Below are 14,335 nucleotides of genomic sequence, written 5' to 3' on the forward strand. Positions count from 1 at the left end.
CTGCATTTGAAAGTTTTAACATCATCTTTTCACACTTTTTTTTTTTTTTTTTGACATATAGATTATCTTGAATGACCGGACAATTGATGTGAAACAGGATTTCACTTTTGGAATCAACCTAGCAAATGCTGCCCACCCCTGTGTGACCTCACCATGTGCGAATGGAGGCACCTGCATTCCCAAGAAGGACAGCTATGAATGTGACTGTCCCCTGGGCTTCGATGGGCAACATTGCCAGAAAGGTAACCATGGCTGGATATTAACCAGGGATCAGGAGCTGATCACAAAAATAAGGAAGATTTAGCACCTACAACTGCTACTGTACACATGCCTTTAAATAGAAGCCCTGGAGGCCAGAGCTCCCCTTTCATCTGTGCACTTTCCATGTATCTAGGGAAGAATTTGTTTTGTTACTTAGGAATGCAGTAACTGTTATCCCAGCACGGGGCTAGGATCCATAGATAGCAACCTGGTATCTGGTTGCTTGTGGGGAACAACACTGAACACTAACACTTGGTACACGTCCCTAATAGTGCAGTGCTGTGCAAAGGGGGAATTCCTGCCAGGGTCCTCCAGCCAGCAGTTATGTTACATCCTGAAGCATGAGCATGGATAACCCTTGTAATTTTATCCACAATACAGCTGACAGCAAACACTGTTCTCACACACAGAAAGGTCTGCTCCTGTTTTAGGCACTGACTACTCTGATGGAGATTGCACCATCTGCAGAGATCCTGCCTTGGTGGGGCGAAGGAGACCACCAAGGAGGAAAACTCATTCATGTGCACATTACTCTCTTTTCTTCAGAGCCACTGTAATAGTTCAAACCTTAGATTCAGAAAAGGGGTAAGATTGCAAGAAAAGCGTTTAAAAACTGTGCTTTGGGTTATTCCACTAGATGGAGTCGTTTCACTTCTGTCAAGCTTGATCTTAAAAAATTCCTGAGGGGAGGTTTTGTAATGTAACAGTAAACTCAGTTCAAAAGAGCTGGCTGACATTATTGTCTTCACCCACTGCTTCATTTCTCACAGTCATAAACTTCAAAGTTAAATGTAGTGGTTTTGGTTAAATTGCAATGAATATATTGGCCTTTTTTTCAAAACAGACAATATCTTAGAACAAAAGCATTATAATAAAATGCAGTGCAAGAAACCCCTTTGCTTACGTTGTTGTGGTCTAACTAAGAGCCGAAACAACGTCATTTACCCTGGCTTTTCTGTAGGGAGGCAGGAGAACTGGGATTTTGACTTTCTAGGTATGTGCAGGGTGCTAAATTCCTGACTTCAAGATGGTATCTGCAGCAGTACCAACACATGTCCAAGGGCAGTCATTCAAGGGAATGCTTTGCAGCCGGGTGTGTGAGTGCCTGCCCGTTTGGTGTGCAGTGCTGGGGCCGCAGCTCCTCACCTCTGCTCAGCTCTTGGCCTGTGCTGAGCCCAGGGAGCAGTGTCTGGGCTCATGGACCAGCAGTGGTGCCACTTGGCTGGCATGTCCTCCCTGTTGTCACTTCAGTGGGTGTCCAGGCTTTCAGAGACAGTCTGAAGTACTTTTGCCTGTGATTTAGCCAGATCCTGGGCCCTGCTTCTTATGTGAATCCAATCTTTATTCATTTTTAAGGGTGTCCAAAAGCATGATCTACCTGTTTTCTGTTCCTGATACTATGGCTCCTATTCAGGTGCAGCTCAACCTCCCTGTGCTTGTGCAGCCTCAGCTGCCACCAAAAATTGAAGGGTTTTCTGACAGATGTGCATAGAGCATGGCGTTGCCCCTGAACCTCAGTCCATGACAGCCTTGATGAGAACCACCTGAAACAGATTCCTCAAAATATTCCTTACCTGTGTCTCTGTTGGGGTATAGACATTGTTAATGTGAGAAAGCATGTCTGTGTCCACTTCTGTTTCACAACAGGGTTTTGGTTAGTGGACTCAGAAGGTATGTGAGGTGAAGGTGCTGTCTCCATCCTACTTGGTGGTAGGCTGCTGTAAAAAACCCTGAAAAGCAAAGTGCTTTTGAGGGAGTGCATGTAATTCTTCGAAATTACACACACCACTTAAAAACTCAAGTAATGCTGGTATGAGGTATATGAAGTATTGATTCATATTGTAATGGATGATTAGCTGAAGATTCAGTAGAGTTTTTGCTGTCATTGCTAGGTTTTATATCTTCTGTCCAAGCTTGGGGAGTGCTAAAGGTATTTTTATACTTCAACTGTAAGATGGAATAGAACAGCAAACACTTGTTTTCCCTTGGCTAGAGCTGATCCCTGGGTAAAACCTGGTGAGTCACTGAGATTTGAGAAGCAGGACTAGCAGAAGGATTTGCTGCTGGTCCTACCTGTCTGTCCCTTTGTGTGTTTTGAGCAGACAAATATAGATACTTGGAGCAAACCAATTATGAAAACAGTACTACCTTCACAGGTGATTGTAGTCGCTTATGCAAGTGGTAGGTGGGAGATTATACATTTGTAGAAAAGTGGGTATGAAATTGGGCTAAAGGAGATTTTTATGCTCTAGAATAATAAACCCAGAATGTTCTTTTGTTTTGTGCTGACTCACTGCAGAGTGTGGAAGTTACTGCCTAAACAGTAAGTACTGCAAATAATGTGAAAACTGCTCTGTCATTGTCTGTCTGGATGCTGGGTTTCCATTAAGCCTGGGGAGTTTCTGTCATTAAGCCAAAATATTTTCTAAGGTTATACAGAACTTCCTTAAACATCCTACTGTTGATCTTTCAAACTGCATCCAAAGCATTTGCCAAGCTCAGAACAGTGGCTGTACAGGTGGTCTGCCTTATTTGCCAAGCAGAGGGCCAGGTAGCCGGCTGTGGGTTTTGTGGCGTGACTTCAGACTGCCTTGCAGTCCAGAGCTCACTTCTGCTTGGCATGAGAGCTTTGGTGCTTGTCTGCTGAACCGTGATGGGCAAAGAATGAAGGTGTGTATCCTAGATCTCCTTACTGGCTCTGCTTCCTTCCAGCTGCAAAGATCCTGGCTGCACCAAGGGCACTGCTAAAATTTGATTGTTTTTCTGCACTCAGATTCAGTGAAACAAATGAAGAGCAAGCAGCAGTAAATGCCCGTTAAGCTCTCTAGAGGAAATCAGAGTGCTCTGGCACAGGCAAAGGCTGCTGCATGACGTGGGCACCTTCCCCTGCTGAAGGCAAAGAGCAGTGGGGCTCTAGGGCAGGATGTGGTGGGGGAACAAGGGCTCCTTTCATGCTCTGCTGCCATCAGAAGCTGTCCAGTGCAGGAAGTGTCAGACCTGGTGAGGAATGTTTGGCCAGTGTAACACAACTTTTGCAATCTTCCAACGGCATTGGCAGACTGCAGGCTGGACATGGCCTGTGGTGGTTTCTTTAGACACATTAGGCAGCTTTCCTGATTTCACTATGGATGAAAACAGTCATTCATCACTGTCTAAAATTCTCAGTCTTGGCACCTAGAGCTAAATTTCATATTACTGTTGCTGGCTGCCAGATTACACCAGTTGTTGCATATCTGTGTCACAGTGAGCTCTAAAAGCCCAGACCCTGTGTTGTGTAAAGAAAGCAGGTATCCTTGCCCTGGAAAGCTTGAAATTTATATAGATGGGATTAGCTGTGGGTTGAAGGGATTATTCCTCAGTAAGAAAGTAGGATGAAGGCATCTATTTTAAGTAATTTATACAACTGGCTTATATTAATGCAGCAGTCAGTTACGGGAGACCAGCAACAAACTGTAGGATGTTCACTCGACAAAAAAATCTGTTTGGGCTGATGCTCATAGCCTGGTGAAGGGCTCTGTATCAGGGATGTTCCATGGTTTATGTCACACAGCTGAGTTATTTTGCCAAAGTCATCTTCGTGGGCAGCAGTGCACAGCTCCAGTTCTGGCTGCAGTGTTTGCCCCTGTCCCAGCCATACACCATAGGGGCACCTGGGGCTGTCCCTAGAGAAATGCTGGATGAGGGACACAGAGAAAGACCCCCAGGGCTGCACTGGAGTGTTGAATGCACCAAAGGGCTCCACAGCCTCTGCCGTGCAGCCTTTAGCATAGTCCCAGCTGTTTTCAATAGGCTAAAGTGATCTGGGACTCTGGACTCTGTAACTCCTCCCTGAGACAGCCTGCCCCCCACACTGCACCCCAGGGTGAGCTCTGACCAGGCAGCAGCCACTCAGTGCAGTCACAGGCACAGAAAGAGAAAACAGGGAGCTCACAGGTTGTGTGTGCAGCCTCTCAGCCTCCCTTTGCAGGGTGAGAGGTCCCTAATGTGCTCGGCATGTGGTGCTCTCTTAGCAGCAGGGAGGAGTTTCTTAGTCTATAAACAAAGGTGGTTAATGCACAGTCTTTGGCAGGAGGGAGTGTTGAACCGCATAGAGAATCAAGGAATGTGGAAATGGGGGTAAAGAGAAAATTTGCAATGTTTTCCCAATGCTTCGTATTTTTCTGCACTAACATTTGTAGTGGAGCAGAACATTAGGCTCCTGACATGGAGGCTGTAAGCACAGGGACTGTCAGCCATTTAAACCCCCGTAACTGCTGCCCCTACGTCTAGGTAAAATCTGGCAGTGCCTGTTTGCAAAGCAGGGTGTGTTCAGCTCAGTTCTGTGTCACTGGATGGTACCTGTCACTGCAGGACTAAATCAATAAAAGAGTCTTGTCTCTTTTTTTCCTTCCATTTCCAAGTCAGGTATCTGACACTCATCTTCATTTTTTTTTTGTATTTACTTCTCAGCCATTACAGAAGCAATTGAAATCCCACAATTTATTGGTCGCAGTTACCTCACATATGATAATCCAGATATCTTGAAAAGGTAATGTATTTCCTGTGGACCTAAGTATTCTGTTTCTTAAATGTTATAATGTTAGGAGCCTTATGTGAGAGAGTGTAGTATATGTACGTGTTTTAAGCTGTATTTATAATATTTCTAACAGTATTTCTGCCATATTTTTAAATTTCAGGGAAAAATACATTTTAAGTGCATATCTTTGTGGCTTAGTTTATTACACTTGAGCATCTTACACGCTGTCAAGAAATAGCACACCTGTGTCTGGCATGGAGAGGGACTGGTTTTTCCCTGAGGGCAAAAAACAGACATACAGAGCTTGTGTCTCAAAAGAGACTAAGGACCTTAACTCCTTTTTAGCTCCTGCTTTAGCCTAACATTTAGATTCTCAAAGTTACTTTTTTGACTCTCTGTATAGTAGAACATCCCCACATTCCAGCAAATGTTGGTTTGTTTCAACAAATTGCTCCATCTACCTTTATTTCAGCCACTGAGTAGAGAAGGGTACACCAGCATCCTCACCTGCCATTTGGTACCTCCCACCTACTGGGACTTACTGACTTGCCCTTTTTATGATTCTTCCACTGGCTTCTGAGGGCATCACATCTACTGAGCATTCTCAAAATCTGCTTTTTGGGCTGGATTTCACACTAGGCTAGAGGAATAAAAGGATTTTCTCTTATTTGTATGGAATAACCTAGCAGCTGTTGTGTAGAGAGATGAGTTAAATTCCCCTGCTCTGAAATGATGGAAATGGGGATGTGAGCCAGAATCCTTCACAAATCAGCATGTAAATGAGTTGCAGGGCAGTAACCCACCAGACCAGCAGAACCAAAATACTGCATCATCTTTTATGTTTTTTTGAAAGAAGACTGGCACAATTTAGTATTTTACTATTATTTCTTTCTTCTGCATTAAACAGGGTATCAGGAACAAGAACAAATGTGTTCATGAGGTTTAAAACCACAATGAAGGAAGGCCTTTTGATGTGGAGGGGAAACAGTCCCATGCGACCTAACAGTGATTTCATCTCTCTAGGCCTTCAGGAGGGAGCGTTGATATTCAGGTAAACTTTCTCTCCCTTGTTTGTGTAACACACAGGGCTCAAAGGAGTTGCTACAACACATACAGCGCACTTGTCCCTTGGCACAGTGTGAGACACTCTCATCCTCAAAGTTTTGTTCAATGGTGGGTCCCATTTGCTGTCTGGGAGAGGATGTAAGTTGAAGAGGTAATGTGCTGAAAGATTTGCATCACTCCTCCTTCCCAGTTTTTCAAACATCAGGGCTTTATTGTGATTTTCTGAAAGATTTCTTATGAGGGGATAAACACTCTTGGTAAGCCCCCCCCCACACCTATTAAATCTATCTCAGGCAGAGCAGGGAAGGGGTCAAGGACAAACTTTGGTGGTGCCACTGCTCACTGTGGGCTCACTCTTTGCCAGACAGTGCACAGGAGCAGGGCTTCCACCACCTCAAATCCCCAGATATCCAGCCTTGTGACACACACACACAGCTGTCACCACACCTTGTTTCTGCCACCATCCACAGAATCACTTAATTAAGCAGTAATACTGCTGTCAAAATGATGAAGTTGGGGAGTATTGGGAAATGCTGCGGTCTTGCTCCAGCATCTGTTTCTCCCTTGCAGACACTCAGGCACGTGCAAGTTTTTGCATGGGGTTTTTTTGGGACTTTTGGTGTTTTGAAAGCTTTTTGTTTCCTCATGGTGCTCCTTTAGGTTGTGTAAGGCAAATACTGAAACAGCAAACCACAGATGCCATCACTATCGTGGATTGTTGTGAGATACTATTGATCTTGCGGCAGAGAGTTTATTATTTAAGCTAATTTTTTTTACTTAACTGGCTGTTCTTTGCTACCATACAGATATATAGATAAGTTACACGTTTCTATTTAATTTCTTTTAAGCTTTTTTTTTTTTTTTTGAATGAGATTTAACAGTGGCTAACTTGACAAAACCTCTTCGTTTCCTCATTGATTTATAAATAAGGAACTGACTCTGCAGAAGTGGTGCATTGTTTAAATGTCTTTGGAAGGGACAGTCTTTCTAAGATGCATGGTAGTAAGTGGCCACTCTATTCTGTTTCCAAAACACAGTGCAATTTTTATTATGTTGCTGCTGTTCCTCAGAGATGAAGATAGTCAAAGGCTTTAGACCAAACCAGCTGAATTTTACTGAAATATTTTTACCTTCCACATTCATTTAGGAAGGTGAAAAATTAACCTACCAAAATAAAACCCTCATAAGCAGTAACTGCTTACTGAAGGGGACCATCAAAGAAGATGGTGAAAGGACAAAAGCAGGAAAAAAATAATTCTGAAAGGTTGATCCTCATGCTAGATTTTCATCTTTTGAGAGGTGAAGTCAAGAGACTATCAGAGCTATGAATTTGTCTGAAGAATTTTCCTGCAGCTGAAGTTTAGATGTCTGTGTTCTGATCAAATTTGAAATCCAAAACACACCTTTTCTTTCCCATTTTCTATGGCCTTATTCCCTGTAGTACTTGCTGCTAGAAATTCTTTCTGTTGTTTCCTGCTTCTGTCAAAGGTTATTTCACTGTTGCAGGGGATAGCTGTTGTAGAGGGATTCATAAGGGATATGAATCTCATTTCTGTTATCAAAGGTCTAACATTTTGATGCAATCCTGAACACTCAAATCCTCTTGTTTTTGAACTGGACTGGTGTCTGCATCCTGGGTAAAAGGGGCTGCTTGCCTGAGACTCACTTAAACCCCTGGAGAGGAAACAAATTTAGGGTAATCACTTTGCACTGGGCAGCTCACAGTTTAATGTGCTGTTCTTCAGAACCTCACCCTGGCTATGAGTTCATTCCACGTTCAGTCTTTTTTGGAGAGATAGTGATGTTGGCTTTAATCCCTCCTGCTTCGTACAGGCTGAAGTCCAGCAGCAGCTAGTTCATCCAGAGCACTCAATAGCTCACTGTGCTCTAGCAGCTACTTCTCTTTTGTTAAGGTTGGCCCAAGCCTCAAGGACTCAGAAATTAAGATGCCTGCAGTGTAAACATGATGGGGACATTATATCTGCTGAGTTATTTTAGTAGAAGCAAAAAGCAAGCAAAGAAATAATTAGAGTGGCAGCTGAAGCAGCTGCATTTATTAGACTTCATCTTTTCTAATATCACAAGTCTCAACCTTCCCTATATTTCAGATGGTTTCTAGATCTGTTATAGGTTGCATGCTTATTTGCTCTTGTAAAAATTTATTTATTAACTGTATTTGAAAATTCCCACTCTTTGCGGTCTCCTATTAGGCCAAAGGTCTGTAGATCACTGACCTTCATAGTTCCCTGCTTTGGGGAAGCATGGCGTGAGGCTTTCTTCCTGCCCCCATGGGAAGGTGGTGATGGTACCCACTCCAACTCAGGGAGTTTTAGCTGCTTGTCCATGAGACTGACTTTACCAAATAAGAGCACTGTTGCTGGGACTCCAAAGGACTCCACTGATTGCCCCAAAATCCGAGCCAAAAGGGAGTAAGGATGCCTGAGCAGCTTGGTAGGCAACCAGTCCTTTACAGGAAGGCAGTAACATTTCAATTTTTTTTTTGATTGTAGCTACAATTTGGGCAGTGGCATTGCTTCCGTCATGGTGAACGGCTCTTTCAGCGACGGCCGGTGGCACAGAGTCAAAGCTGTTCGGTAAGCGGGCAGGATCCATCTGGGAGGCACCTGGGAGCCACCCTGCCATTAAAGATGCTGGTTGGGTGTGAATCACTGCGGCTCCACACTCACTCCTCGCTCAGGAGTGGAACTGTTAGCAGCTTGGCTGTCCCGGGATGGTGTACACAAAGATTGCTGTGTTTGAGGTGACAGTGCCAGCTCGGCACAGCTCAAGGCAGGCTGCCAAAGTCATGCAGGGCTATTCTGGGGCTGTGACAGACATTCTATTAAGCCCCTACCCTTTCTGTTAAGAGTATTTCTCTTTAATGTCTGCATTTTAAAATTCCCTGGTGAGCATTTTGTGGGCTGGCACAAGCATTGGAGCACAGACAGTGTAAACCTAGTTTTTCTATTTGGAGGAGGTGCAGACATCTTGCAGTGTATATATAACTCATATTTATAACTCATTACCTCATGGGAGGCAGCTGTGTCCAGCAGGGAAAGCATGCATCCCTCTCTTCATGAGAGGTTGATTCCCTGGAAATCACAGTCTGACATTTAGCACAACTTGTTCCCAAATTCAGTGAGAATAGGACCCATCAAGTAGCTTTCCTGTTAATACTGTTATTGATCATATGTAAAATGGCTTTAGAGAAACAAAACTGCTTAAAAATAAGTTTTGCCATAGCTTTCCCATTTTTTCCCTACTGTTGAAGCTTCTGCTGTTAACTTTTAACATTACATTTGATTTTTAACAACAGGTCAGAATGTGCCCATCCCCTCTGTCCCCTACCTGTCCAATTTGATTCTTTTCCAGCACTTTCTGCTCTGAAAATGTGTCCTGCACACTTTGAAGGTCTTTTACATCTATTAAAAAAATCCTAAAACCTGAAAAGTCTGGATGGCCTTGGTACACTGAGTCTGTGGGACTTCCCAATTCCAAGCCTTCACCATGAGCCCAGCTAAGCTCTGAGCTGCTCTGGTTTCCTGGCGAGTGGAAAATGCCACTGCTCCTCCTCTCATCTGGTTGTAGGCTGGATGAATGAGAGTGGTTTGCTTTTTGTTTCAGGGATGGACAGTCTGGCAAAGTAACCGTGGACGATTATGGTGCCAGGACCGGTAAATCCCCTGGGAAGATGAGGCAGTTAAATATCAATGGAGATCTCTATGTAGGTGGGTGCTAATTATTCACATTCAGGACGCAGATGCAAGGTCAGCTGCAAGGCAGGGCTTCCCAGCTCTGTCCAGCTCCTGCTGGAGGTGCCACACAGCAGACTGTAGTCTGCCACAGCCTGTTTTTTGTGAGAAGGCCTCCCTGAGTGGGATGGGGGAATGGATATAAGAAGGGATGAGCACTATAGGACACTCTGTGGTACTCCTGGCAGGTACATAGCAAGAGGCAGTTAGAAACCCCATACCTGGGCACAAGCTGATTCAGCTCTTACTGATGCTACAATTTCTGGAATAAATAATTAGTGTCCTAATTTATTACCTCCTGCTTGTCCCCTCTGTAGTTTCAAGTGCTTAAAATCCTTACTTAAAACAACACAAAGCAACCTATAGATTAAAATTCCCTTCTGAGGTGCACTAGGAATGGCATTGCTGGGTGTGCAGCCTGCCAAGCAGGAGCAGATGCCCGTGTTGGTGAAGAGTTTCTGACAGCTGCCTTTCCCGCAGGTGGCATGAAGGAAATTGCCCTGCACACGAACCGGCAGTACCTGCGGGGGCTGGTGGGCTGCATCTCCCACCTCACGCTCTCAACTGACTACCACATCTCGCTGGTGGAGGATGCTGCCAACGGGAAGAACATCAACACATGTGGGACCAAGTGACAAGAGAGGAATGCCGGTGCTGAGGACCCGTCGTGTGCTTGTGTGTGTGGCTGAGTGAGAGCTGGCAGTCCTCTACAGCCGGACTATGTTTGCCATCTGGGAAGGTGACAAAGCCAAAGGGAAACCCAAAAACAAGGAAAAAAGGAAGAACACTTTTCCCCTCTCATTCCCTCTCCTTTCTTCTCCTTTTCTGTCCAAATGAAACCAAGCATTTTGTGTATGAACCGTGCCCTCTACCCCTTAAGTGTTTAGTGAGCGCTAAAGATTGTGCATCAGTGCAAAGGCAAAGTGTGATGTTACGAGTAGCTCAGTGACTGTGTTTTGTGGTCCTTAGGTTATCTTTTGTAGTATCAGAGAAAGCAATCTTGAAACACCTGCAGTCATCCCACCCTGCAGTGTTACAGTGACTGTGCTGTTCAATACACACACCAGTGGGCAGCGTATTTCTGCATTCACATGTGGGTCCTGGAACAAGCAGTTCTCCTTACCACCCTCTGATTTAGCTAAATTATGTTTCATCCTGTCTAGCAGGATAACAGTTACAATGACTGGTTTCAAAATATTGTTGTTTGTTGAGGAGGAAAGTTCTTACAAGTCTACTTTTTTATTACAAGCAACACAAAAATGAACCAATTTTGTAGAAGTAATTTTATACTTGTCTATTTTTTATAGCAGCAGCAGACCTGCTTACATGGCATCACTTTTAACATCTACATGTACTATACAATTAGCTCTTTGCACACTTTCCTAAAAATAGAAAAGTGACCTGTGGCTTAATGTCTGTATTATACAGTTTTAATGGGGATATTTGTGAGTTATGACCAGTTTTACATTTGACTCTTTTTGTTCTGTAAATTTTGACAGTTTAAAATTGTACATTATGAAGCTTTCCTGTCTTAAACAGATTAAAAGATTAGGGAAAAAAAAGAGCAAATACTTGCTACTGTGGTATAATTTTTTTTTTTAATAATGAGAAAAGCTATTGCAAGAGACCTTGGTAAGTCACAGTCCTCTTAAAATGTTGTGTTTTCTAGGCACTGGACCAGCACTTATGCAACCTTGATTGCCAAAGTATAATTTAAGCAGGCAAACAAGAGTGCTGTTGAGACACTGAAAGAGTGGTCCAGAATTTCATAACTTGGAGATTTTTATTCCCTAATTCTTTGTTTAAAGTGGATGAGTGAGCCTGTGAAGGGGCTGGGGAGAGGAAGAGAGACCAACCATGCAGCAGGGCACCCCACAGCCTGCCACGTGCCTATGGCAGGAGAACCACAAACTTCCTCAGGGGCACAGGTTCATCTGAATGCCTGTGAGCTGAAAGGACCTGATGTGGTGAAAGCAATGGACGTGAGGAAGTTTTTGCTGTACTCAGAGTGCTCCTGGCCCCCTGAGACCGCACACACATTCCCTAGATTCATCCCACCTACAGCAAATCTAGATAATGGTACAGACAACTTCCTGCCAAGGACAGCCTAGCTCCTGTCCTGCATGCTAAAGGGACACCCTGATCTCTTAGATGACAGATCTTGTGCTCCTTGTAGATAAGGTAGCAGGCACTACCTTATCTACAAAAAACAAATGCAGGCACTTATTAGAAATGGAAAGTAAAAGGAAAATACGTGGCGGTGCCATCATGTGCACCTGTGCTCTGCCCCCTGTTCAAATGATACTTCAAGAAAAAACATCTGTAGAAGATACGGACAGCTTGCAGAGGAACTGGAGACACTCATGGCTCTCCTCCCAGGAGAATCAAAGTTTTGTTTGGCTTGGGAGCCTCATGGGGAAGGAGAAACCCTCTGTGGCTGGGAAAAAGCAGGATAAAGTATACCAGATCAAGATGTGCCTTTGAAACCAAAGTAAATGGAATTGGATGCCTTGGGTTTTAAAAGGAAAATGCGTGGAGTTTGAAAAAGAGTGAAAACTAATATTTCTGGAGGCTGAAGATTTTTCTGTCTACGCAGTGTAGCCCTGTGGGAGTGGCCTGACACAGCCTTGGGAAGTGTCTGAGCTGCTGGTTGCCTGAGAGGGAAAATTCACATCTTATGAGCTTGAGGGTTTTTCCAGATGCTAATGACCTGTCCTGACCTGGCACAGAGTAAGGAGATTTGACTGGCTGTACCCGTAATCCTCTGGACATGCTGGGCTGGTGTTGATGGGGCTCTACCAAGGTCCACAAACAGCATCATCCTCTGCTCTGTCTTACGTGCCTGGCCTTTCCCATCCTTTAGTTTCTGTCACAGAGTTTGGAGACCAGTTCCAAGGCAAACATCTGGTGGGAGAAGTCTCTCTTTTAAGATAATTTACTGCAGAATACCGGGCGCTTTGGTACGAGGCGGTGCTTCTCCAAAACAAAAGTGGCTCTTCTGAAATGTCGGGTAGGGAGGGGTATGGGTAGGAAATACCTCTGTTGTTGTTGTGGGAAAAGAAGAGCAGCTCCCCAGATATCTGTTTCCAACTCTGCTTGTCACCACACGGGAATTCGGGGCTGGCGACATCACCCTGCAGCGGTGCAGGCTGAGCACGAGCAGCACAGCTGCGCGGTGCCGGCCAGCCAGGAGTGGAGGCGTGAATAGCAAAGATGCTGAGTGGTTCAAATCGGTAAAAAAAGGATCCTTTCTGCATCCTTTTAAAGACAATCTTAGAAACATCCCTCATCTACATCTCCACTCTTCCTGGTAAAGCTTGGGCATGGGTTCCCACTGTGGTTTCCACTTCAGGGGCTGAACAGGAGACAGGTAGCAGAAAATCAGGAACATCTGACTACATGTGGAGGCTTTGCCCCTCTCGCTCTCTGCCACCTTCCCCACTGATGCTGGGTCAGGGAAGGATAAAAGAAAGGTGGACAGTGAATGGCAGAGTGATTAGTCATTTTCCCAGGAACTGGCTGCATGTGCTGTCTCCAGGAATGTTTATTAGTCACATTATTCATTGCTTGGGCTGACTCAGATGCAAGGCATGACCCCAGTGCTGAACAGGGTAAGTTCCTGCCAGTTGGAGCCGCATCTCTTTTGCTGCAGTTACCTGAGCAAACCAGCAGAGAAGGCAGCAGCCACAAGTGCTTGTACCTCTCTTTGCAATTTTTTCTCCTTCCTTAAACTGCAGCTCTTATTTTTCTTACTAGTTTTCCACATTATTCCCAAAACACGTAATATTCCACTTAGTAGGGCTGAACACCTGCCTTGATGCCAGCTTTGGTGGGCTGAGTCAGGCTTTGTGCTGAGCACTGGCTGCTGGCCAGAGCTGCTTCCTAGCTGCCCCTCACTCTGCCCAGGGCAAAGTGTGTCTTGCGGCTCTCCACTACTCCTCCATCTCCATGGGAGCCAGCTACTAGGAATCAGTTAGGTTTAATCTGCTTCATCCTAAAGGAAAATAAGGATAAAAGAAAAAGAAAGCAAGTCAAGGAGTTCTAAAGCCAGATGAGATTTAGCAACGCTCCGTATAATTGGAAAATCCTTGCTGCACTGCTTTGTCCTGGGTCAGCTAGGAGCTCATTTCCATCCCAGTCCTCCCAGCTTGGCCCCAGGGAGCAAAAGAGTGAAGAGGAGGGGGAAGAAGGGGTTACTAGGATTGGGAAGTTGCCCATTCCCTGGATGGAGTATTACCCTGCAATAGCTGCCTGCTATTTTGTCAGCCAGGCTTTCCTTTTCAGAAAATGTTTTCATTCTGTTTGCACAGCAAAGTAAACTGGGTGGAAAATGTGTTGTTCCAGCTCTGCATGTTCAGCTCCCTCCATGACAGCATCACCCCTCGAGAGGAAAATCTCCTCACTTTAAAGGACTAGATAAGGTACAGTCATGGTTTACTCAGAGAGAGCAACAGCCACATCCCATCAGACAGTCTTTTATCACCATTTTACTTCTTGGGTGGTGGGGGTGGGGTGGGGGTGTTCCTGTTCCCCAACTCTCTCCCACTCCATTTTTCATTGGTTTGAGTCATTGTGGGCCCTGTGGGGTCCACAAGGCACTGTGATGTTGTGCCCTTGATTCTGCACTTAGGCATTTCACTCACGAATAACAGCCTGGTGCCAGCACCTGTGGTCACTGCAGCTCTGCAAGGTCCTGGCTTTCTGTCCCTGTGGACAGGACTCGCTCGTCTGTGAGTGCCCT

General features: G+C 44.9%; 1 protein-coding gene across 1 annotated transcript in view; it reads left to right on the forward strand.

Annotated features, from left to right (window-relative positions):
• EGFLAM (EGF like, fibronectin type III and laminin G domains) overlaps window positions 1–11,147 on the forward strand; it is a 74,318-nt gene extending 63,171 nt beyond the window's left edge. The window contains exons 18-23 of the mRNA XM_041472288.1: window positions 62–242; window positions 4,711–4,789; window positions 5,685–5,828; window positions 8,353–8,436; window positions 9,467–9,570; window positions 10,075–11,147. Of these exons, the coding sequence (XP_041328222.1) occupies window positions 62–242; window positions 4,711–4,789; window positions 5,685–5,828; window positions 8,353–8,436; window positions 9,467–9,570; window positions 10,075–10,229 (747 nt within the window). The 3' untranslated portion in view covers window positions 10,230–11,147. The remainder of the gene's footprint in view (window positions 1–61; window positions 243–4,710; window positions 4,790–5,684; window positions 5,829–8,352; window positions 8,437–9,466; window positions 9,571–10,074) is intronic.
• Window positions 11,148–14,335: the final 3,188 nt, after the last annotated feature.

The sequence above is a fragment of the Pyrgilauda ruficollis genome, unplaced genomic scaffold (assembly GCF_017590135.1).
Source record: "Pyrgilauda ruficollis isolate IOZ18807 unplaced genomic scaffold, ASM1759013v1 scaffold108, whole genome shotgun sequence".
In the NCBI taxonomy this organism is placed as follows: Eukaryota; Metazoa; Chordata; class Aves; order Passeriformes; family Passeridae; genus Pyrgilauda; species Pyrgilauda ruficollis.